This window comes from Parasteatoda tepidariorum, chromosome X2 (genome assembly GCF_043381705.1).
Source record: "Parasteatoda tepidariorum isolate YZ-2023 chromosome X2, CAS_Ptep_4.0, whole genome shotgun sequence".
Classification (NCBI taxonomy): Eukaryota; Metazoa; Arthropoda; class Arachnida; order Araneae; family Theridiidae; genus Parasteatoda; species Parasteatoda tepidariorum.
In genome coordinates this window covers 7718503-7745440 of record NC_092215.1, presented here as the reverse complement: position 1 = coordinate 7745440, position 26938 = coordinate 7718503, and the positions used below count along the sequence as shown (strand labels likewise).

General features: G+C 26.9%; 1 protein-coding gene across 1 annotated transcript; it reads left to right on the top strand.

Annotated features, from left to right (window-relative positions):
- The first annotated feature begins 56 nt into the window (after positions 1 to 56).
- On the top strand, positions 57 to 26042 carry LOC107452984 (vesicular integral-membrane protein VIP36). The gene is made up of 9 exons (XM_043047835.2): positions 57 to 407; positions 7981 to 8096; positions 9510 to 9624; positions 10130 to 10212; positions 15487 to 15648; positions 18357 to 18471; positions 20655 to 20710; positions 21373 to 21430; positions 24093 to 26042. Exons 1-9 carry the CDS (start codon positions 278 to 280, stop codon positions 24239 to 24241), a joined length of 984 nt encoding a protein of 327 aa, XP_042903769.1. The 5' UTR covers positions 57 to 277; the 3' UTR covers positions 24242 to 26042.
- Positions 26043 to 26938: the final 896 nt, after the last annotated feature.

The following is a 26938-nucleotide window of genomic DNA, read 5'->3' as shown; positions in this document are numbered from 1 at the left end:
AATTTCTAACCATGATCCTTGGAAATTCTTGTTTTTTAGAGAACATTTTCATTGGGCAGAAATAGACAGTTAAAAGCGATATTTCAAACACCCAAATAGTGAGATTTGTAATTGTTATTGTGAAATCTGTTTAATTTGTAAATATATAATTCTAAATCGTAAAATTTGATCTATTATTTCTATTTTCTCAAACTAGTGCTTTGAACCAATCATTTTTGTAAAAAAATATTTTCTTGCTAAAACTCTGTTCCTTCATCTGTCAATTTTAGCCGGCGTTATGAGACATTTGTGGGAAATTCTATGTTTTAGTCTTGTTTTATTTTTTATAAATGTCAGAAAATCCCTAGCTGTTTGGAATACTAATGATTACTTTAAGCGTGAACATTCTGTTGTAAAACCTTATCAAGGTAAGTTGCTATGATTTCTGAAAAACACTGATAGTTTAGTTAGGTATTATTTGTTATAGGTACCTTGCAGTTTATGAATATGTGCATAATGTTGAGTAAAAATGCTGAAGAGAAAAGGATTTTTCTTTTTTTTGTTGTTTTTGTCTCTTAAGATAGTTAATAAAAATCAGTAAATTATTAACTTGAAAAATGTAAAAGTAACTACCATCCATTGATTTAAAAACACTCCATATTATTATCATTGTCATGAAATTAATCAAACATAAATGAGATTTTACTAAATTGCATCTGCATTGTTATTTTCAGCATTTGTCTGCAGATTTTAAGAAGGGATTTTGTTTATAATTGAAAACTAAGCAATTTTAGAATTACGCATGAGGAAAATCTGACATTTGATTACTAAAATGTACCTCACTCAAAAGTGACAAGATCTTCATTCCCAAACCATAAATTTCTGATATTTTTGTTAATTTTTGAGTGTAGATTTCTCTTTAGTGTTCTATTTATTTAACTATTAATTAAATAAAACACTACCAAAAAATACATTCAAAACTGCAAGTTTTCTAACTCTTTCTTGGCAGTCTAACATATATCAATTTAATGCAAACATGCATCAGTTAAAGACCATGAAAATTTTTCAGATTAAGAAACAAAGCTAAATTTGAAAAAGAAATATGTACAGGGCTGCCATTGGAGACTAAAAAGGTGACTAAAACGACTATTTTGAAGCAATAGCACTTATGGCGACTATTTTAGTAGAAATATGAGTAAAAACAACTAATTTGTGTGAAATCGGCGACTTTTTTAAGCCAAAGCGACTAAAATGAAGAATAGCTTCATGAGTTTCCCCCTTCCCCCACTTTTTTTGCCGTGCTTTCGTTTTATCCTAACTTTATTATTTCTCACTGTTTGATGTCAAAAGCATGACAGACATATTTAGCCAATCAGACTGATGGAATTGGAATTCGCACTACGTGAATGCTCCTCCTGCTTCAGAAAGCTAATGTAATATCTCTGAGGATTAAGTTTTTTCCCCTCTTTTAATTCGAACGAAGTAGCAAAATTAGAAAAATTGTCTTTAATTACACAAAATGTGTTGTGAATTTTTTTAGAGCTATTTAGAATAGAAAATAAGGTACATGGTGATATTCGTTTTGTCGAGTTGTGATCGTAATTTTTTTTATAAGCATTAAAATTTGGAAATGTGTCAGTTATGAAAAATATACAAAATAAAACGGAATTAAATTACAATATTTATTTATTTATTTTTTTAATGTCTAAACTAAGCAGCTGCAAATTAGAACCGAGAAGGAAAATTCAACTGTTCTGTAACAGATAAAAATAAAACTCCCTGTTTTAATGCGTAGTGTGAAAGAATATATTGTTGGAAAATCCACAAATAAATGTAAGTTTTTTTTAAAATATGAGTATTTAAATGCATGTTACTTGAATTTTATGCTATTACAGCACAAATAATAAAAATTATATTAGAGGAGGATATGATGTTAGCAACTATTTTATATATCTTTGAGACTATTTAGGAGCCTTTTGTTCATATATGATGCAACTAAAGCAACTATTTTTCTTGTTTTCATCCAGTGGCAGCCCTGTATGCAAGAAAGCAATTATTTTTTAGAATAATTGGATATTTTTTATATAATGTTAAAAATCAGAAGTTTCAAAATGTTGAATATTAAATTGCAAAATTTCAAAGACCTTGGTACTAGGGATTTAGTTTCTTTTAAAATATCTTTCATTAATAATGAGTCTCAGTAATTTGAGTTCTATTACTGAGGTTATTTTTCTTCTTTTTCAATCAAATGTAAAAGACTACAGCCTTAAATAAAATGAAGTCAACCTAATATCTCAATTAAAAAAAATTCTGCCTGTAAAGTATTGACTCTAGTAACTAGTTTCAACCAGGATTCATGATTTTTTTTATATAAATCAGATTTTTTTTTATTCAAATTAATTGTAAGAACTTTAATTTATTATTTAAAAAACTTTATAAATGTTAAATCAAAATTAAAGTAATATTAAAACTAAATTAAAGCAATAGGGTCAGGTGGGGGAAAGTGGTGGGATGGGGGAAAGTGGTGGTATATTAAAAAACTCCTCTTTTCATTTATTATTAATACATTTTTATTTAAAAAAAGTATTGTAAATAATTTTTGAGATTGTGAGTCATTTTTATTTTAGTTTAAAAAGCGGCAACAGTATTGATGCTTTCAAATTACACTGTTTATGTTCTCTGCCATGTGATTGCTTACATGTGATGCTCACAAACTTCCATACAGTACCTAATTGTATTTATTTAACGCTGATATTTTTATATAGACTTCTAGAGGAACATCAGGGGAACACATTCACATAAAAAGGTAAGGAAAATATTAATATTTAAATTATTTATAGTTGATTTTCTAAGGTGGGGTAAAGTGGTGGTATGGTTAGGCTTAATTATGAACTGTATGATATTGTTGTTTTTCTCTCTACAATTATATTTTTTAAATATATTTCTTCAAAGAATTTAGTAATAAAACTATTAAATTCTTTTACATCAAGTATAAACATAGTTTTTAAGTTTTATTAGAATTTAGTAATAAAACTATTAAAAGAATTTAATAGTTTTATTACTAAATTCTTTGAAGAAATATATTTAAAAAATATAATTGTAGAGAGAAAAACAACAATATCATACAGTTCATAATTAAGCCTAACCATACCACCACTTTACCCCACCTTAGAAAATCAACTATAAATAATTTAAATATTAATATTTTCCTTACCTTTTTATGTGAATGTGTTCCTCTGATGTTCCTCTAGAAGTCTATATAAAAATATCAGCGTTAAATAAATACAATTAGGTACTGTATGGAAGTTTGTGAGCATCACATGTAAGCAATCACATGGCAGAGAACATAAACAGTGTAATTTGAAAGCATCAATACTGTTGCCAGCTTTTTAAACTAAAATAAAAATTACTCACAATCTCAAAAATTATTTACAATACTTTTTTTAAATAAAAATGTATTAATAATAAATGAAAAGAGGAGTTTTTTAGCTCTACCACCACTTTCCCCCACCATGGGGGAAAGTGGTGGTGTATATACTAGCCTAATTAAATATATTACTGTAAACATATCACACAGTTAAAAATAAAAATACTGCAATAATTTTATTCTAAAATGTTCAAATGTAAGTATTTTCAATAAAAATATTTTAGACAAAAACTTTAATATCTTTAATTTTAAGCTTTGTTTCAAAAGTGCCTGATTTTACCACCACTTTCCCCCACCTGACCCTATTTTAGAAACTCGAACTTTCTAAAATAATTTTTCATTATAATACATAGCTTTGAATGAATAGGAACCATTTTGAAACAAATGCATGGCTCAAATTTTAAGACTGGATGAAATAGAGAATTTATAGAATACTTGAGGGGTCTGTCTAGATTTTTCTGAGAGGTAAACTTATTTTGTGAAAATTAAAAATTATATTAAAAAATCAACACAAAAATTAAATTCTAAGAAAAAGTATTTTGTGAAACTACCGCCAAGCGGTAGCAAATTTGACTTGGACAGGCCTCTGTTCTTTAACCATTAAAACAAAGTTTCAATTAGCACACCATAAATTTAATTTAAAATTGTGATTTTTTTTTCTCTTGATTCTTAATGTAACAAAATAAATGTAACAGATTTTGTTTATAAATGTTGTCATTGATCAAAAAATAAATAAGTATTTAATCTATATATTTTTTATATTAAAATGTTCATTTTTAATCCTATATCAAAATAGATAAGTTAAGCTGAGAAAATTTTTTAAAAAAATCTATGTACTCATTGGTATTTTTTTTAACAAAGTTTCTTTATAGAAAATCTGATAATGTCATAGATACTGTAAACATATTATGAGAAAAAAATTCCACTTACCAGTTAATAACTACTGCTTCAAATAGACTTTGAAAGGGAAGAATGACACTATATTAGGAAAAAAATATTTGAATTCATCAGCCTTTTTTTTTCCTTTCTATTTTTAGCATATTGGGGTAATTTCATTTTAATATAACCTCAAGCTTTAGAAATATACATTTTCCACTAATAAAATATAATGTAGATTTTAATTCCATGATTTTTCAGTCAAGAGGTAGAATTTTAATTAACGTTATTTGCATTTTTTTTAAAATTCATGTTTGTTAATTACTTTCTACAGCTATGCAAGTCTATATTAAGAGAGCATTAAATGTGTACTTCAATCTGTACTTTCAATCTTAAGAATCAAATGATTTTTAAAAATGTAGTTTCAAATGTATTGGAATTGAATACAAACCAAGAAAGAAAGTAATTTTGTTAACTAAAATTAATTAATGCAGCAATTTATTTAAAATAAATTTTGAAACTAAGAAAAGAAAATAATAAAAGTATCAATAATATAAAACACTGTATTNTTATTTGCATTTTTTTTTAAATTCATGTTTGTTAATTACTTTCTACAGCTATGCAAGTCTATATTAAGACAGCATTAAATCTGTACTTTCAATCTTAAGAATCAAATGATTTTTAAAAATGTAATTTCAAATGTATTGGAATTGAATACAAACCAAGAAAGAAAGTAATTTTGTTAACTAAAATTAATTAATGCAGCAAATCAGTTGATTTAAATCAATGATTTTTTTTAAAAAATCATTTGATTTAAATCAACAAACCCTGGTTTCAACCCTTTCATGGCCACCTAATTTTGTCCATATTTTAGTTCCAAGTATTAGAAATTTTCTTTTTAATTCTATGATTTTCTGGGTATATATTTGAATTACAATTGCCCTTGTAATCAATACTCAGAATATTATTCGTTCTTATGTCGCATGATATTCATATCATCATGTAAGCTATGATTGTAAGTCATGCAAGTTATGAAGTAAAGATGTCAATATAATAGAGTTTACCACTATAATCAATATCCTGATTGTTATTCTTTTATATTTTGTAACCATAATGTTATATTGCTATGCAAATTTTGATTGTATTTAAAGTAAAATGGCTATTAATACAGTAAACTTCAGACTATCCACGGAATTGAATGTTATAAATTTATATATATGGGTCATTCTCACGAAAACTGTCATTTTTCAGTTCATAAAATCCCAAAAAAGTAAAGTGAATAAAAAGCTCTGAAACTTTTAATATTAATAGAAATATGTAATGGCATTATAAAGAAAGTATATATCCTATAAATTATACTTAATATTTAAATTAATTAATTTTTTAAATAATTAATTTATAATTAATTAATTTATAATAATTAATAATTAATTAATTAATTTAATAAATAAATTAATTAATTTAATAAATTAATTTATTAATTTTTTAATTTATTTTTCAAATTAATTAATAAGTAAATTAATTATTTTCACTATTTAAAAAGTGAGGGAATGACACTAATAGTGAGGGAATGATATTTTATTTTAATACATGTTTTTATCTAAGTTACATCTACCTAAAGTTTGAAAATGATAACATACTAAGTATATCTAATATTTATTATAATTTAGTCTTATATATTTAATAGTTTTTACAGGTTTGGGAAATAAAATTGGCTGGCACGATTGAACAAAAAAAAATTTAATAATATACTCATCTTGAATCATTCCCTCACTTCAGCGTCATTCCCTCACTTTATACACTAGTGAGGGAATGACGAATTCAATAAAATTTAAAAATAACAGTTAGGCCTAATTAATTTCTGAAGTCAATCACATACAATTATATTCATACAAGAAAGCAACATATAATTATCCACTTTCTCGATGAAGTTGTATTTTATTTTACTCTAAAAAATGACATGAGGGAATGACAAATGTAAAAAATTTTACCTGGTTTGATTCATTCAAATTTATTCCACAGCAAAGCTTCTTTAAGTTGAAGATGGAAACATACTGCAATTTTGTTCTATGATGCCAGTTGTTAACTTCTGAAGTTTTTATTAAAATATTTTTATTCTAAGAAGATTGCAGGTGATAAGAACATTGTTGTGAGGGAATGACGCGAAACACTGGGGACAAAGTTTAAAATAGTGCTGTGTTAATATTTTTATTGGAAATTAAATTTAAAATTGATTTTCTGAATTCTATATTTCAGTATTCTGAAATTAAAAAAATTTGTAAAAAATAAATTTTTATTTCAGAAACAATTTTTTTCTTTTTTTGATCCGAAGACATGCCATCACAATTCTGTAGTTGAGGATCAGAATTGTGATGGCATGTCTTCGGATCATCCTCCGGGATGTTTCCCAGATCGTCGCCAGTAGCCCACAGCTCTAGTGCGACGTAAATTAACAACAACAACAACATCTTTTTTTAAATCAGCAGTGGGGACAAGTGAGGGAATGACATATTGGTATATTTTAATTACCTAAAATAAATAAAAAATAAAAATTGATAATTTTATTTTTGTTCTTTTGTGAGCTTGCATTCTGAAGGACACTTTCCCTGAATTTTTTTTTTCGTAAGCTGTAAAACAAACATAAAATATACTGGGGACATGAAAATGACTGTTTTTGTGAGAATGACCNCAAGAGGGCTATATATATATATATATATATATCTGTATGAAAAAGCCTGACAAAATTTTTTTATTCTTCGGTGTTGGAGAGCAGGAGGCTAAAATAAAGCAGGCACAGGCAGACTTTTAACTCTGGAGTTCATATGCTATTGAAAAAAGAATGCTCAAAACAATGTTCAAAATAAGTGAATTAGCTCTTATAAAGAGTTACTTACATACACGATTTTTAGAAACTCTTATCAATAAGAAAACTGAAAATAAACAATTGACTGCAATTCTGATTTCTTTACTTGCAATCACTATCATTATCATTGCTTCGAATAACAATGTGATCCAGGAGAAGAAACTGCTTTGATTGGTGCAGAATCAATTTATTGAAATTTGAACTTCATTCTGCATTTGTAGTTTGACAACTATAAATCATAACTCACCTTGTCTTGCTCTTTATGACTACCTCACCATTTTCACCCTTTCAATGCTCCTTTTTACTTAGGTAATTGCACTTGAAGCAATAATATATATACAGGGTTATTCATAATTACCTCCGGTCAGGAACTGGACTATCACACTGATGTATGCCGTGTGACCAAGGGTTCACACATGGAACACCTGTAATGTATGTAAATAAAACTAGAATAGTTTCGAAATAATTTCATATGTTTCTTTTTTGCATATTAGTCTTCTTTTTTTTACTATAACGCTTCGAAACCACGGAGGGAATTATGAATAACCCTGTATGTAGACCTATTATTTGATTAATTATGAACACTTGGGCTAGGAACTTGAATGTTTGCTAGTATGTTGTTCTTAAAATAGTTCCATCTCAATGAGTTTTTTATCAATTCTAAATGCTATATAATATTATTAGACATTTGGAGAAAAAAAAAGTGGATTGTGGATGATCTGCAAAGCGGATGATCCACCCTTGGATAATCAGGAATTTACTGTATAGGACTTAAGATATAATAACTTTGTTATTGTAGTTTGTTGATTTTTATCATACATGTCAATTTTTACAGCTTCAGGTATTTCCATTCCATTTTGGGATTTTACTGGAAGCACTATGATCACAAATAGTTACATCAGATTAACCCCAGATTTACAAAGTAAAACTGGTGCTATTTGGAATAATGTGGTAAGAAATTACGAAAATATTGTAACTATTTCCTTTTTAGTTAGCTTTTTGAAAATTTAAATCATGCATTGATGTTTTAATTAATTTGTTTATTAGCTTAATAGCAATAGGAGACTTCTATTAATTTTGTAAAAATAATTTTTAGTGTCATTTATATCATTTAACCAGGGTTAGGTCTTTGACTCGATAAGCATTGGAAGCTGATTAAGACCTGTAAAAAGATGTCATAAACGTAAAATGAGTCATAAAATTATAGTGCAATTTAATAGCATATTTAAAATATTGAATTAATCTATAATCCCTGTATCAGAAATTTTTTTGGGCTTCCTGCAACAAACTTCCCTTGCAATTAATATCTTTTTCTTTAAGATACTTTTAATTATAACAATTACTAATTTAAAGTAACAGAAACATTGTGTTTACAGACGAGAGTATAGAATAAAAATCTATAAAGGATTTTCGATGTAAAAGTTATATTTTTTCAATTCTAATATTATAGGCATTTTCTCGCATTTTGTATGCAGAAAAATGCACTAATTATTTCCTCTTTCAAGTTTTGTAACTCATTATACAAATTAAAATTCGTAAATAAATTGAACGATAGAAAATTGAAATTTGTAAATAAATTAAACGATAGTAAATTAAAATTTGTACTTAATTTAAAAATCGTAAAATCTGTTCAGTAAATCCAAAATAAAGATCGACGACATAAATCTCGCAAATAGGGCTCTTTTAAAAAAGAGATACTCATATAAGTGTGTGTAAAATATGGTGTTCTTTAAAGGAAAAAAAATTAAAGAAAGAACATAATTTCTAGAGCGAACTATCTTTTAAACTTTTGTGATTTCTGAATTTTTTATTTTATATTGTTAATTTGAAATTCTAGCTGAAGCCAGTGATTACGGACTTTTTTTAAAATCCCAAATGAGAGTAGAGAAATCACGATTATTTCTTTCCTCCCTGATGCTCTGCAGGAAAGAAACCTTTGAAAAAAATTCTGCTGAAAAAAAAGCATTTATCAAAAAATGTGTAGAAGGGAAAACCAAAAATTTTCCCTCTCCAAATGAAAAATCTTTCTGCAAAAACTCTGCAACGTTCTGTGACAATGTCGCCGCAATTCAGCCTATAATAAAATATTTAATTATTTAAAAAATAGAAATTAGATAGTTTTAAACAAAAGAAAGAAAAAAATTAACTTCATCTTCATGTATTTCTTCTACTATTTTATTTCAGATTAAAGCTTAACAAAAGTAAATAGGAAAGAATTCTGAGCAATTTGCACGAGAATGATAACATAAGTTAATTATTAAAATAAAGCATGTTTAAAATTCTATGTCTATCATAAAAATTAATAATAGCTTTCTCAAAGCAATTTTATAACTATATATACCTTTTAACTTGTTTATTTTATAGCCCTGCAAAGTAAAGAATTGGGAACTTCAAGTTCACTTCAAAATATATGGCAAAGGTAAAGATTTGTATGGAGATGGAATGGCCATTTGGTACACTAAACAGCCACTTGTAGCAGGTTAGCTATTAATATACTTTGTTTATTTTTGTAATAAAGGATCATACTATTTTTTTTTTTGTATGAAAGAAAAAATTCAGTTGTGCACAAAAATAAACCTGTTTTGTTTTTGTGATAAATCAAATTAAAATAAACCAATGTTTACTTTTGATTTGATTTTTCAATTGAAACTGAAAAGTTTCATAGTGCCAAGGATTTAATATATTTTAAACATAATAACTTGTGAAAAAGTCATACACAAGATTTTTTATGTACTAACCTAATTGTTAATTAAAATTAACTATTTGGTGATTGCATATTCAGTCTAATACCTGATGATCAGAATTTGGTTGACTGAATATTCAGTATTGGAAAAAAAACATTATTCAAGGCATCTCTATTTTTGATTTATGAACGGTCTTATCATTCCTCAGCTCACTTAAATCTTAAGAATATAACTTTGACTTTTTTAATATTTAAATGGAACACTCAATGTAAGTTTTTCAAACCTATTGTTCCTTTATAGGTCCTGTATTTGGGAGTATTGATTATTTCCATGGACTTGGAATTTTCCTGGATACATATGCCAATCAAAATGGTCCTCACAATGTAAGTTGCTCTATTTTTTTTTTCTTCTTAATTTTAAACTTTAGTATGAATATTATGTTTTTATAACTTAACCTAAATATCTTATTGTTTTTTGAATTCTTAAGCAAATTGTCTGTTAAAAACTTTTAAATTTATTAATTTTCTTTTTTATTATTTTAATTATTTTTTATCTGCTTAATGTAGTATTTTATAGCCAGGGTTGCCAATCTTTTGTATAACATGCACCAATTTTTTGGCAGATATATATTTAGGTGCTCTTTTATATACAATACATTTATATGCTCATGGTTAGTGGTTTTTAAGGATAGAAGTTTTGCTTGGGAGGAAATGTGATAAATTAATAATTAAATTTATGCTAGTTTAATAGAGCACCAAACTGCAATAAACAGGAATGATCTCTGATTTGAGAGTGATTGCTTCATGGTGGTACTATTGGTCAGAGATAAGATTCTTTCGCGGATTTCCGCTTTTTCTCAGATTTTTCCCGCTAATTTCCGCTGAAATTTTTTTTTTTTGCACAAATTAAAATATTTTATGAGGAATTTAATTTTCTACGGAGCAAAATTATTGAAGTCCTCATTCCTCCCTCTGAAGTTTCTCTAAAAAATCATTTCCTTGGGATAAAACTGGTTGACCTTTATACAGGGATGAGATTTTTTTTCGCTTTTTCTCTCGCATTTCAGCCTTTTTATCAAAAACTCAGATTCTCTAAAAGTTTCGTTTTTTTTTTATTTATTTATTTATAAATATCCCGTTTTTTTTTTTTTTTTTAAATTCAGTCGTTGAAGTCAGATAATTATATTTATTTATGATTTTCAAAGAAAAATAGAAAATTCAAACTACGTCCTAACTGCTAACCCTTCTGCATGTTTACTTATATTAGCTGTTTTCTCCCATTTCACGCACAGGAAATAAGATTTTCCGTATTTTTTATCCGTCGGCGGACTAGCTCGTATTTTCGTAATTTAGACATCGCTGCTTCTTGTATTCTGGAGTGACAGCAAACAAAAAAAGCGAAAAAAAATAGAGGTGGATTTGCGGTGAAAATATTTATTTGCTCATTCAATTAATCTTGTAAATTTTTATATATTGTGTAAACAAAGAACAATTCAAACAAGCCTTTTAAAAATCCCAAGTCCAGACTCTGCAAATCCAATGTCGTGATTCGTTTTTGCGGTTGTAATATCGCGCGATTTTAAAATCTAGATCGCGATTTTAAAATCTAGCATCTTGATCTAAAAATTACGCATCATGATTTGTATTTTCACATTTTTTAAAATTCGATGTAGAGCTTCATATTCACGTGATTTAAAAGCCTCATATCGGGATTTATAATCACATGGTTTAAAAATCTTACTTTTTTTGTCAAATTTTTGTTTATATATATGTATATATTCTTGGATTTCCTCTTTTTTACTTTCTGACTACTCTCATCCCTGATTGGTAACAGAATGTCTCCTGAAATAGAAAATCGAGTCTATTTGGCAAATAGGGTTGTCTATGGGCTGAGAAGATTTATTTAATCTAGGTTTCTTTCTAGAAAAGCAAAGCTCTTAATTTACAAAACTCTTGTCAGGCCAGTCTTGACATATGCTTCTGAAGCTTGGACAATGACAAAACTAGAGGGAAATTGTATCCCAATATTTTAGATAAAGATTTCGCACAGTATACTTGGTTTTGTAAATGCAAAGAATAACTGGAGAAGGAGATTTAACTTTGAACTGTACAAGATTTATAAACGAGCTGATATTATTTAATACATAAAAATAAATGGAATTAATTGGATGGCCCACGTGATTTAAATAAGTAATGACAATACAATAAAAAAGATATTGCTTTTTAGACCCACTGGAACTAAAAAGCGAGGTAAGAAGTGGTTGAGATGGGCTGATTCAGTGGAGTCTGATTTTTTTGCAATTAATGCAAAGAATTGGAGATCAAGGATAAATTGGTAGTCATTATGGAGAAATATTCAGTGGAAGACATTGGCTCACATTGGGCTGTCTGGCCAACTATGGTGATGATGCTTCATGATGGGGCAATAGCAGCCACATAGTATTATTTATGTAGATAACTCTGAACCACTGTACTTTGCATTAAGAGCGAAATCAATGTACAGCTTGAATTTTTTTTTGTTCTCTGCATGCCAGAAAACAAAGCCCTAGGCAGCAGGGCTTAGCTAGGAGTCCTTAGTACATACTACTTTTTTTATATATATTCCTGCTCTATGAGGGAAATTGTTTATGATTAAAGTTTGTTATAGTGCATGTTTAGTAATAATGAATTTGTTGTAGGACAGGCATGTGATACTTCCGACTTTTTAAACTCTAGAAGAAAATTTCCCTCAATGCATAGTCTAAAAAAATATAAAAAGTAAAAATTACTCATTTTTTTCATTTAGGTAAAAAAAATTTGCTGAATTGGTGATTCATAAATTGCTGATCAGAATATTTGTATACAAATATTAAAAAATTTGCAGAGAAAAAATAATAAAAGAAATTCTTTGTTAAATGTCTATTTTTTCTCAATATTTCTACATTATTTTGTTGTTTACTTTATGATTATTTTATTCCAAAAATATATATTCAAGGGCTACGATTAATGTACAGACCGTAGTACTTTGTTAAATTGTGAATTTATACATACAGTAAAATAACCTTTAAATAAGTTTGTAAACAATTTGAGAGCTTTCTTTTTGTGCAAAATATTTTCACTTGCTTTTTTATTCGTTTTTTCATGGTTTGAGTTGATAGGTATTTTTAGACTGTACTTTTCTCATTCTCAATCTTGTGTAGAAGGATGTTAAAATCCACTCTGAATAAATTCAATTTAATTTTTATAGACATTGCCGATTAAGATTACTTCACTATTTTTTAAGATTTTACAAAAGCATGCAGAAAAAATTTGGGTTAAAGGAAAACCAAACAATGATTTAAAATAATATTAACTTTATTTTCCATGCATTTGATTTCAGCAGATTTAGAATGTTTCCACATGAAAAAGTCGAAATTCAGGAATAATTATTATAAAATAATAGATTTTTAGAGTCATGAGAGTTAAGAAAACTATTGTGACCTGATAAAATTGAGTTATTTAAGTTAAGTTAATTAAAAAGTGTTTATTAAGCATCTTCAGCTTTGTAATACTGGGTGGGATCCATTATTGGAGTTGATTGAAAACACTGCTAAAAGTCATCAATTTTTTAATTATTCGATACACAAATTAACTCCACAAAGATCATTATTATTAAATTCAAACTTAACAACATTTTTATGTAAAAATTAAAGCAAATTAAAGAAAGGAAGATTAAAAGTGGATTTTGATAATCTGTTGTATAACCTTGAATAATAATTCATAATGTATCTAAATTGAATACAAAATTTTAGCCCTTATATATATTGAGAAAGGAAAGGACTAAATAAATAATAAGTATTAAATTGTTTTATCTGTTTAGAAAGGCATTAAATATGATTAATACGAATATAAATTTAAGAATTAAAGTAAATTAAAAAGCCAGGAAATGTGTAATGTCTATAATGATTCCAAAAACAAAACTAAAACAGCTTTGAAGTTTTGCCAGCCTCTTCAAATAGAAATTCATTTATTTTTGTTTTTGTATTAAAAACAAACATGTGTCCCTGATTAGATAATTTTTGGTTAGACAATAATCTAGAATAAATAAAATAAAGATTATAAAAGCTAAACATCAAGTTTGGTTTCCCATAATATCAGAAACTGAATGCCACTTGCTTTCAAACGCTATGCTGCAATTTAATCAGCATATTTAAGTGGGTTTTCTAAAGAAATCACACAAAAAAGGATTTTGGTTGCCAACCTTTTTTTTTACTGTTATTATTTCTATAATTTCAAACATTTTTAAATATTTTTCTCAAATTATTTGATCATTTTTAAGCAAATAATCTTGATGACATGCTAAAATGCTGAGCAAAAAATTTTTAATGCATTTTTGAAATACTTTAATACAGAGTCGAAATGAGATTCAATTAATAAATTGAAATTAAGAAACATTTTCGGCTTACAAGGTTGCCACAGACGACTATTTGCAACTATGTTTAACCTGAGGCGACTATGGCAATTTTTTATGCCTGAGAAGACTAAAAAAGCAACTATTTTTAACTTTTCGTTTCTCCTAGCGAAGTTTTTTTTTTAGCTTAAATTGGGTTCATAACCAGCGATAACTTCTGAACATACTGAATTTTTTCTTCTTAGAAAATAAAAGAAATTTTAATTGCAAATTTGAGTCATCACTTTTTAATGCGCTCAATTTGCTCGGATTCCATTGTGAATCTATTTTGTTTCTCAATCGCCTTTTCAACAGTTATTGCTACGAAACTCTACATGATTTTAAAAACCCAATTTTTAATATGATATTATGATGCATGAATTTCAAATTTGAATAATCACTTTTCACAATATATGTATAGATATATTTGGAAAATCAATTCTTCGTTAAACTGATGAATGAAATGATGATGATAAAATGTTTTTTTGATTGATTTCTACTAATTCAAAGTATTTAATTTCCTGCAAATATACTACTTTTTTTATAGAAAAATTTAGTGCTAGAACTCTAATGTTTACATAAAAATTATCATATTTGCCACGAACTTGACTAATGGATCATGGTATATGACTATTAAGCCATTTAATGAAATTTTAGTCATGTTTTTGTTCTTATTTAGGCAACTATTTTCATGCTTTAGGCTACTAAACGCAACTATATTGTTCATTTTTTTCTGTGGCAACCCTGGGCTTATCTCATCTTGTAAAAAAATTAAATGAAGCAGTATAATAATTTAATTTGTTTGTTAGCTTTTTAAAACAAAATTTGTGTTTAACTTATTTTCCAATATTAATACTGTATGCTGTTGTAGTTTTAGTCATAAAATTAAATACTATGTAATAAAATTGTACTAATAATATACTATGTTATATACAAAAAAAAAAATATAAACCCACCTGAGTTGGGCTTTCAAAATAATTAAATAAATAACAGGTTTCTTTCAGCCCTGTTTGTAAATCGTCTGATTTAGATTTATGAGGTTTTTATATTTATCTTCACACTTTTTTCTCTGATTAACATTTTTATTTTTATTTTCTTTAAGTTTTTTCTTTTTTTCTAAAATCATGTAATTGTAAACATTATATTTTTTCTTCATAATTCTGAAATTAATTTTCATTTTGTGTGAGAAATTGTTTTTCGGACTCTGAGGTTAATATATATTGTAAAAAAATTGTTGTTGTTTTTTGTAGCATGGACATCCTTATATATCAGCCACGGTGAACAATGGTACATTACATTATGACCATGACAGAGATGGGACTCACACTGAACTTGCTGGCTGTGATGCAAAATTTCGCAACTCTGATCATGACACTCATTTATCTATTCGATATGAAAAAGAAGTTCTCACTGTTAGTGTTTTCTTCATATATTTGTTTTATTAATTTTCAAAACATTCTAAAATTTTAAGCTCATCTTGTTAGAAAAGTTAATTTTCATTTTCTATCATATCTTTGTTTAAAATATGCTCTTTTTTGTTCAATAGTAATTTAAATTACTTTTCCTTCAGTTTGCTTAATTTTATTGAAAATGAAATGTATTTTGTTTAACTATTTGAATCATCAATATGAATGAAGCATAGACATGTTAAATCTTAAATTTTTTTTAATATTTTATTATCCCTTTATTGTTTAAGATATCAATTTAGCTTTATTGAAGTCTTAAACACTTGAAAACTTATCTAATCTAAACTTTTCTTTCATAAACTAATTTTATTTTCTGAAAGCAAGCAAGTTTATCTCCATTATAGTAAAGCAATATTTTAATAAATTATTTTGTTCTTCAGATTTTAATTTTCATGTTCATATCCTTCCAATACTTGCAATTACCATAGTTTTGATATGAAAGCATATAATGCTGCAAATAGTTTCAAGTCACTTTCTCGGAGTAGAAAGTTTGAAAAGCTTTCCTTTTAAGTTTTACCTTTTTTTTATTTTTCGTAGAGTCAAGTTTTAATTTTAAATTCCAAAAAGTTTATCTGTTTACTAATTTTTTTTTTTTACTCTGTATGAATCATATTTTATGTAAGCTGGATGTAGAATAACTATGTGAGAATAAAAAGAGATTTCTTGTTGGAATATATTTCTGCCTTAGAAACATGTTGTATGCAGACAATTATTTTATAAATGACGTTTGAAAATTAAAAAAAAATTCATTTTAATTTTACAGAGGGGTTTACAATTCGTCCAACTGTCATATGGGTAGTTGTTGCACCGTAAACATGGAAGTAAAATACTGAAAAAAGAGGCAACTCAGGACAGAATAAATCTTTTGTGTGATAGAAGGGGAGAGCAGAACAAAGGTCATTTACTAAAGAATCGACTATTATATGAATAAAACAAGACTTAAGAGTATTTGATGAGATATAAGTAGAAGATTTTAGCATTATCTTTATTACATTTATGTCCAAGATTCCAAAATTGTGAAGCAGTTGGTGATTTATGAATCTCTTATTTGTGATCATAATCCCTTTTTTTTGTAGCAAATATTGTTTAATCAGCTTATCTTCTTCCTATCTCTTACCTGGTCTGTGTGCATTAGACCAGATCAAATAAACTGTTGACTTTAATCATGTCGATGACAATAGCATAGAACAAGTAGAACAGAATACAAGTAGATTTTTTTTTGCTGAGTCCAAGATATGTTTGGGAGTGGCCTGATGAAGCTGGCATTTATTACAATGGAGAAAAGTTTTCACTCTAGCAGAGAATTTTACACTACACTTGACACTACAGGTGACTGCTAGTAAGGCCCGATAGGCAAGCTTGAGTAGATCTGTCTCCTGAAAAAGAAAGAGAGAATCCAGGTTCTGTTGCCGTATACCAGTTGTTTTGGGGGAAGTAGCCAGTCTGCTTTAACTGCAGATTTTTTTGATGGAATGAAGTTCCATAAATGCTAATTTTGTGATATTAGAAGTCTGTTGACAGCAACCTTCTTTGGCAAGTGAGTCTGCTATTTCGTTGCCATAAATATCCACATTTGATGGCACACAATGCAGGTGTATTTCGTGATATTGCAAAATGGTTTTTTTGTTTCTTATAGATGGAAATACTTGTGCGGTTAGCAATATTTAAACGGTCTTTAAGAACCGTCAAGATCCATACAACTTTAAATTTGTTCTCTTCAATCTCAAGTCCAACCTCAAATGCTAAGAGTTCACTTTTGAAGACTCCAAAAGTTGGGGTTAGGTTGAAAAAGAGAAATTCTGTTTTGAGGTGTTACAATGCAAATTCCACTTCCTGCTGAGTCTTCAATTTTACTACTATCAGTATATATCTTAATATCTAGCTTAGGAATGTTATTAATGACTTCCAAAACCAATCGCTTGAGTTGATCTGGGGTGAAGTCTTTTTTTTTATCTGTGAAATTAAGGTAGAAGTAGTCACCAGGAAGCTCTTCGGAAGGACATGTAGAATTGGAGATAATGAGGTTCTACATCTTTCTGATGCAAAAGTTGTTGGGATGTCACTTGACTGAAAGACTGTTTTTCTTTAGTATTTGGTTGTACTTCCATCAATTTAGGTACTTTGACGTGTTATTCAGTTTACCATAGCTGCAGAGCTTCTGTAATAATTAACAAGGTTAGCCTGTCTTCTGAGTTGCAGAGGCTGTAAATTGGCCTCAAAGAGAAGAATATCTGATGGACAACTGAGCTTGAGTCCTGTTATATTGCGGGCAGCACTTTGCTGGACTTGTATTAATTTTTTCAAATTAGTGTCAGAAGCGCAATAGTAGACTAGAAACCCAAATTCAAGAACAGGCCCAATGAGGGTGTTATAAGAAGTTCTGAGTGTAACCACATCAGCACCCCAGTCTTTGACTGCTATGTACATAATGATGTTTTTCCTTTTTCTAGCCTTCAAGGCGATACTATGTTTCGATGTGTTCGCTAAAATATGAAATAGCCACATTTGATGCAATTAAGTTAATGCGAGCTCTTATCCCTTTAACCTCTCCATGTAAAAGAAAAAAAATAGTATAAAAGATTGTAAAGAATAATTTTGTGCATTTTCTCTCTCAAATTTTATCTTAAAGTGAATTGCTTGTGTTCTATTTTTAGGTGTCTACTGATATTGAGGGTAAAAATGCTTGGCAAGAATGTTTTACTGTAAAAGGTGTGAGACTTCCCACTGGCTACTTTTTTGGAGCATCAGCTACTACTGGGGATTTATCTGGTAAGTTAGCTTTTGGTGACTAAAGAGTCGATAAGAATAAAAAACATGTTCTAATGGGCAAAAAAAATCACTAAAATAAATAAATTTCCTTAGAATTAAACCAGAATTTCAATCTTAAACAGTAATTCAATCATGAGCAAAAATTTTACAGCTGTTCTGTTTTTTATTTTGCACACTGTACACCAGAAAGAATGGACCACCCTGAATAACTTTTGATCTAATTATCGGATCTTCACTTTCTAGGATTCAATACAAGGTTTATCCAGGACTCATTCAATAGGGTGACCTCTAATATATTAAATAATTAGTGCAGACAATATTTAAAGTTACAAGATCTGGCAAATACATACGTTCTCTGAATAAACGTATCTATTTTTCAACGGTTTTAGGTGTCTGACCCTCAAGACGTAAAGGGTTGCCAAAATTTGGAAAATATGGTCTCCATAGTTTGGTCAGAAGAGCAATCCAAAGTTTGGACCCCTTAATGTTAATTTTATTTTTTGCATATTTTGTCATATCTCGAGATTGTATTAAACGAATTGAAAATTTTTGCACACAATAATAAAATTCCTTTATCCAAAGATAATTCTATACAAAAAAATAAATTTTAATAAATATTTATAATTTTATTAAAGAATAGTTGAAAAAATTTGGAATTGTAAGGTGCAAATATACAAGTCATTTTACAAATTTCTCAGGAACTATTCTACCGATTTTGCTCAAATGTTTTTTTTTTTTTACTATTATTTAATAAGATAAAAGGTAATAAATATTTACTGAAATTTATTTTTTGCTTGGAATTATCTTTGGATTAACAAATTTTATAATTTTGCTAAATTAATTCATTTTGTTGAAAATGTTCTTGAGATATGGTGATGTATGAAGAAGTAAAATTGACATAAGGGGTTCAAACTTTGGATATCTCTCCTAACCAAACTATAGTGACCATATTTCCCGGATTGCTCTACCCTCTATATTTTGGGGCTCCGAAATCCAAATCCGTTGGGAAAAAAGTTAAGTTTATTCAGTGAAAGCATGTTTTTGGGCCTGATTTCGTTACTTAAAATATGGTCTGCACCGATTAATTAGCATAGTTGAGGTAACTTCTTCAAACCATCAAGATTGAGTCCTAGAATTTTAAGATCCAATCATTGATCAAAAGTTATTCAAGGTGGTTTAATTTTTTTTTGTGCTTTATACATTTGTTTTTGTGAAAAACATGACAATTGCAACCTAAACTAAGTAATGTGTCCTTTTTTTAATTTTTTTCAAAGGCTTCTTAACCGAGGTATATGCAAGATTTTTCATAAATTATGAAAAAATAAACGAACTTTGTATACATAATTGTATATTGTTGTAATATAATTGTTTATATAAACTAATTATTAATTTATTTGTCATTAATGCTAATTAAAACAATGTCTCCCTGTGAACCATAGCATACACTACATTAGACTAATAAAGACTTTTGGAGATTTTAAATATAAAAGAATGTCTCTTGCCCAAGTAATTTTTTAGTAGTTTACAAAGCTTCCCTTAATATCTACTCATGAGATAGTTGACTCTATTCTTCTTATAAAAAAAGAAAAGACAATGCTAATTTTCTTTTAGAAACTGTATTGCATTAAATACTACAACAACTTTGAGAAAATTGTAACAGTATGGAAAAACTGAGCTGCAAAAGGTGCAATATCAAAAGCAAAATTTCAAAAAGTAAATATTTTATACCGGACAATAGGACCCCTAAACTAAAATTATAAAACTGGAGGAAAAAAACTCCTCCATAAACTCAAAATATGCCATAAATGAAAATTCTTGATGCAAATCTCATAAAAATTTGAATCTTTGTAATTAAATTACAGAGTAATAATTTAAAAAATTAAAGCAATAAAACATGCTTGCTTTTTATTATTTACAGATTTTCTTAAGTGTTTGTTTTTTTTTTTTTTTTTTTTTTTTTCAAAAATTTTTTTCACTTAATTTCAAATTTTGATGTATTATATTATATAGCCAGTAAGAGTGTAATTTAACAAAATTCTAAAATAGAATGTTTTGGTACTACTGTTTTTTTCTCCTTTTTTTTGAAAATTTAATTAGCTATTTGAAATATTTTGAATTGATTTACCAAACTATTGTTAAATTATGTGAATTTAAAAATAAATATCTTGCCTTAAATTTTTCAGATAACCATGATGTTATTTCCATTCGTTTATTTGAGTTGGAGATTCCAGATGAAAAAGTAATTTCATTTTCCATTTGTAGTTAACCTGTCTATTTTTTTCCATATTTATATATATATTCTCTATTTATATAGCTATAAATTTAGGTATAATGGTCATTTCTAGAAAAATGAGCAAGTGGCTCTCTCTGTACCAATTTTAGTTTTAATAAATTGATGCTGAATGTTAAACTAATTCCAGGAAGCTCTTAGACGGATCCACCCCCCCCCCCCCCNCCCCCCCCCCCCCCCAAAAAAAGATTACGGCTTTTTATTACTTATGTGGAAATATTAATTTGATCCTCTATTTTTTTTTAAGAATTTAGAGATTATAACAAATGAAAATATAAATGTAAAAATGTTACAATTAAAGGGATATTCTTATATTTTATTCTTAAATAAAACATTTTATTTCAAAGTGTTTAAACTGTATTTTTATGTTTTGAAACAGTCTACTTCATTGCAAAGCAATTTCTTTCTTTTATAGTCAACAATAAAAAATTAACAATTGTGAAATTTCAATCACATTGTTGAATTTAGTTTGAAAAAAAAACTTTTTTATTAATGTAAATATTTTGTTATTAATTAATTAACTTTTTAAACTGTCAGGTCAGTAGAAATAAAAGTTTCTGATTTCAATGTATTTATCATGAGTGTTACATTTGTGCACTGCTTTGTTTCAGGAGGATGAAGATCGTTCAAATATTGCCCCTGCTGCTGCATTTTTTGCACCTCCTAGAGGTAAATTTGTACTTTTTCATTATGTCTAGTAATTCCTTTCACATTTTTTTCTTAAATTTTTTACTTCCTTCAAAAAATTTTACTTCTTACTTATACAATTTATGAAAATAACTCATGTTTCGCTTATGTTCTGGTCCAGTGCTACATTTTTCTGTTATGAACAATTTTGGATAATGAGCAAGTTTTATGTGAATGAAAAAAATTCTATAAAATTGATAAAAATTTGTGAGAAGCTCTTCCTTTTTTATTAACTTTGACAACATAGTTTATACAGGGCTCGTACATATCAGGAAAGTCAGGCAAAATAAAGTTTGGAGAAAAAGTCAGGGAATTTGACATCTAATTACAAGATTTCATTCTACTTTTTTCAATTTGTAAATTTGCGCTTGCAGAGTAGAGTATAAAAATCAGATTTTTTGCCTGACTAATGGATATTAGGTGTATCTTCAAGATTATTCTTAAGTGTTTCTGGAGATAAGAATTGGCAATTGGGTGTCTATTTCGGATTATGAAACATCTACCTTAAGAGTATTGAGGTATAATTTTGTTATTTTAAAAACTATTACAAGACTCTTTTTATTAGTCTGAACTGGTGTTATTAGCTTTTTGTTTTTGGCATGTTAGGATTTTTTTTAAATCCATTTTTGTTTCTCAATTTTCATTTTCCTTGATTTATTTTAACTATTACTGCTCTCTATTTTCATATAATACATTTGTTGTTATGAACAAAACTTATTTTTATCATGTGCTGTATTAATTTGATATCTATTGGAAGAAACAATATAGTTTAATTAAATAAATTCTGACGCCTCAGAAGTTTGGTATCTGCAAATTTTGCCCGATGGGGGTTCACATTATTTAGAAATTGTCTGCTTTTTTAAAGAAATAAAAGCATGAGATTTTTTATTAATATAAGCATAGGATTATTTGTTACCAAAAGCAGATGATTATTTTATGAAGCATATTACATGTTTTGTCTTTTTACAAGTAATACATTTCTGAATCCATTACTTCTTTTTAAAATTATTATTCATCATAAATTAATTTTATGCATATTAAACTAATTCTGATTCATTATTTTTAAGATATAGATTGTTTTAAAATTCAATGGATTTCATTATACCCTGGCTTGTCCCGGGTTTTAATATTTATGTTAGTGGTTTTGTTAACTCTCGTTTCTGTTTGGTAGTTCTAATTTTGTTTTTATTTAATTTGATTAATTAGTTTTCCTTGTATTTTAAAGTTTGTTTATGTTTGATTATGAATGTGTTATGCATATTGTGTTTTTTAATCCTTAATTTTGTTTTATATTTTGTTTTGTTTTTATTTTTATTTGTATTTTGTTTTGTTTTTTAATCCTTAATTTGGATATTTTAATAAATATTTAGTTTGTTAGAATTTTATTCTATTTAGTTAACTATAATTTGGCTTAACTTCAATTTAATGTGAATTCTTATATATTTATTAGTTTCTTTTTGCGATGAATCGGTATTTATGGAATTTAGTAGTATGGAATTTATTAGGATCTGTAACATCATAGTTTCATGCTTTAGAAATTTCTGTTATGCTTTCTCATAAATTGATTTTTGGTGTGGATTCATGTATGAAATGCAAACAAAAAGGGAAAGGGGTGTTACTGCTTTCTCTAAAAGTAAAGTAGCTGCGATAAACAATCCAAGGTCATTTCCCCCATAACTATTTTGGGAAATAGGAAAAGGATCTAAAGGAAAAGCTTATTAAATGGAAAATTCACTTCGCTATTTGGAAATTATTTTATGAAGAAATTTTCAAAATGTTCTTGGTTCCTCGAAAAAAATTGCAAAATAGAGAAATTTGCAAAATGAAAGTTCGTTAAATAGAAGTCTAACTGTAATTGCATTTTTATGTTCTTCTTTTCTTCGATTCTTAAAAACGTTAATCGTCGCACTGAGTATGATTTAATTTTGTTTAAAAACATGTATTTGTATTATATATTTATTTGCTGTTTTTTTTAATTATTTCTTTAGCGTGACTTTGTTGTTGAAAAGTAGTACTTTTATTTTATTGTTTACTAAGTTTTCCCTTTATTTTCTGTTATCTTGCAGTTTTGTTTCAAACTTTAGGTTATCTAGTTTGTTTTTTTTTTCATAGCAAAAGATATAATTTATATCGTTTTTATCGTCTGTTTTGGCTTTGTTTGTTTGTTGATAAAAAACATTACTATTTTTTAGTTATTTCTATTCAATTTAAATTTAATTATGTATGGATTGTTTGTATATTTCTAGTTTCTTTTTAGGATGGTTTGATAATTATTCTTAAAAAAAAATATTTTTTTATTATTATTTTTTTTAATTAGTTTTGCTCAATTAGGTTTTATAATCTTATTGGTGCTTCTCTTTCCCATGATTATTTTTTTTAATCCTTTTATTTGTTTATTGCTTTTGTGTTCTTTCAAAAGTGTTCTTATGTTAATAAAATGCAATTTAGCTTAAAATTAAACGCAAATTATTTGTATATTTTTATTTATTATTTGATTTCAAGGGTTTTGTACTGCTAAAAAAAAATTCTTTTCTTTTTTAAAAAAATCCTGGAAATTTATATAAACCTGGAAAAGCCAGGGAAAAAATTCTCCTTTTTTGTTTAGGAGCCTTGTTTATATCGATATATTTTTCTTTTTACACAGATCACGTTGATGATCCACCACCTCCCATGTCTGGAACAAAACTTTTTCTCATCATTGTATGTGCTCTTCTTGGTATATGTGTGTGTATAATTGGTGGTGTAATGGCATTTCAAAGGACCCAAGATACTACAAGAAAAAGGCTATATTAAAAATCTATTGATGTGTACAAATTGCATTTAAAGAAATTTCTATAAACAGTTAAATATGTAAATTTCTTCCCTCTGTCAGAATGAGTTCATTTCTGTCAGCTTTTTATATAAATAAAATATTGCACTCTTTATTTATTTTTAAGATAACCCCTAAAAAATTAAACTGTTGAATGTTCTGAATATATTTTTAATCTTTATAGCAAAGTTAAAAGCTATAAATATTAATTTGCGAGCCATATTGGCAGTCCAAATGTCTTATATGCAGAAAAGTAGACAGGATTTTTTTATTATTATTATTATATCAGGATTTAAGTTTTTGTTACATTTATATAAGTATTAGTTTCAATTCTTTAAAAAAAATAGAATGTATGTGAATTTGAATATTAGAATAATAAATTTTTTTAATTGCTGAAGAATCTTGAAAACATACACTTTTTTTTTGATATATGGTAATTTATGAATATATTTTTGAAGAAAAAAAATTTTGGCTCACTCTCTATTTTTCCTCTATGGTTACTTAAAAAATAAAATTGTTTAATTTCTTGTGCTCAAGATCTTTTAATTTATTTATTTTTTCTAATGACATTTTTGATTTTTAAATAGATTACACTCAAAAATTTTTTCAGATTATGAAATTTTTCATTTCCAAATATTTTATGGACTATTGATTCTTACAAAATAACATAGTGTCATTTTAAAGCAGTATTTCATGTCATTCCAATCACTTTTCTTGATGATATGAAAAGATTATTTTCTATCCTTGTTTCAAAATATTTTTTTGTTAAATATATTTTGAATTCTTTACTTTTAATAATTGAGGTTGTTTTGGATGTTTTTCTCATTCAAAAATATCAAATGCTATAAGATCTAAGTCTTCCTCCAAATGTTTTAAATTTTAGATGATTAAAACTATATTTTCTTCCTATAAGTTTTCAGTTGCTTTTTTTTTAATCTAGCACAAACTGTTTCTTTCATCTTTAGAATTGACTGTATTAATATTTTTGCATTAATTAACTTATGTGATTTTTTTTTTTTTGTAAATATTTAAGTTGGAAAATTTTTTAACGTATGAGTTTTTCTCTAAATTTTGTTTTAAAAGGATAAATAATGTATTGTTTTACTTCGTATCTCATAATTTAATTTTCTTTTATCTAACGCTCCTTAACAACATTAAATAACATTATTTAAGAAAATAAATGTGTTAAGTTTTTCATAAATATTAGTTATGGAAAAAAAAAACAAATTAGTCATCAAATTTAGACAACACAACATTCCATTGATTCAATATAAAAAATTGAAAAGTAGAAATGCATGCATTACATTATACTAATGTTATTAAGAAAATAGTCATTTCTTTTGGGTAATGAAAATTTTGAATTTAGATGAATTTCAGGTTTCTATACTTTTTGTAATGTTTGATACTTAACATAAATGTATTCTAGAATCTTACCAAATCATTATGTTATATGGTCACGAGAACAACAACCAAATCATTATATATTATTAAAATATCTTAATAGAATACAGAAAAATCATGATATTTCAGTATTTATTTTTTCTATTTCATGTTATAAAACGTAAATACTAAACAAGATTTATTATGGCTTTAACTTCTTAAGTGATTATTAGAAAAATATTTAATGCTCTTAATAGTAATTGCTGATTTAAAATCTGTATTTTGCTTTTTTGTTTTTGATAAATGAAAAATAAAACTGGTGTACAGTGTATTTCCCTCTCTTGATGTGTGTTTGTATCTATAATTGAAACCAGAAACGATAAAATAAATGTTTTGTTATAAAAACTCTGTGTGTTAAATTTTTTTGCTAAAAAAATTGTTTTACTTTTCTCATTCAATATTCAATCTCGTTTTTTTTTTTTAGAAGTGTCAAGATTTTTACAATTCTTTTAATAATGGGTTCATTAATTTCTTTTTCTTTTAATTAATAGGCAATTATTTTCCACTTTTTTTTTCATTTTTCCATAATAAACTATGTACTAAAGGAGGATTAAATTATGTTTTATAGCTTTTTGGTCAATTTACTTCGAAGTCAGTAAAGTGGCAGTTGAATGAAAGAATTGAATAAATCCTAAATATCGTTAGAGCTTGCTTTAGCTATCATGGTTCTATCGCTTAAGTAGTAACTCTTGAAACATAAATCAAAAAACAAAAAGTGTTTCGTGATGAATGCAAACAGCGTTTTATCGTAAAATTGAGTTTATTGTTAATTAAAGTTCCGACCATTTTAATTCTAACCAGACTACTTAAAATTCAACTGGAGCTTTGATCGTTCCTTGACTGCTACTTAAAGAATTCATCGCCATTCAACACTAATTCCACTTTAAAATTACCTAGAACTCTACAATTTTAATAAAAACTCTATGATGGATAACATTACAAGCTTCAATCATTTACTGATCGTTAAAAATAGAATTTATCATCATTTTAAAGAAAAATTGAGCTAATTATCTATTAAAATACAACTGCATCCGTTCTGCTCTGAATGATAATACAAGTTCTCATTGTTCATACAAGTATATCAAATATCTGATGTTTTTCTGAGTACTACACTTTGAATTTATCATCAAACTTAGACTGAGACCACTTTCAAATTGGCTAAAACTCAACAATTTTAGCCAAAACTCTATGTTAAATAAAATTTATCGTCATATTTCGAATTAAATTTTATTGTCAGTTAA

What these genes read in the sequence shown, in the direction of transcription:
- LOC107452984 (XM_043047835.2), top strand. Translation starts at nt 278, where the DNA reads ATGAGACATTTGTGGGAAATTCTATGTTTTAGTCTTGTTTTATTTTTT. An exon ending in TGTTGTAAAACCTTATCAAG is followed by an intron (nt 408 to 7,980) that starts GTAAGTTGCTAT and finishes CAATTTTTACAG; the next exon opens with CTTCAGGTATTTCCATTCCA. An exon ending in ATGAAAAAGAAGTTCTCACT is followed by an intron (nt 15,649 to 18,356) that starts GTTAGTGTTTTC and finishes TTCTATTTTTAG; the next exon opens with GTGTCTACTGATATTGAGGG.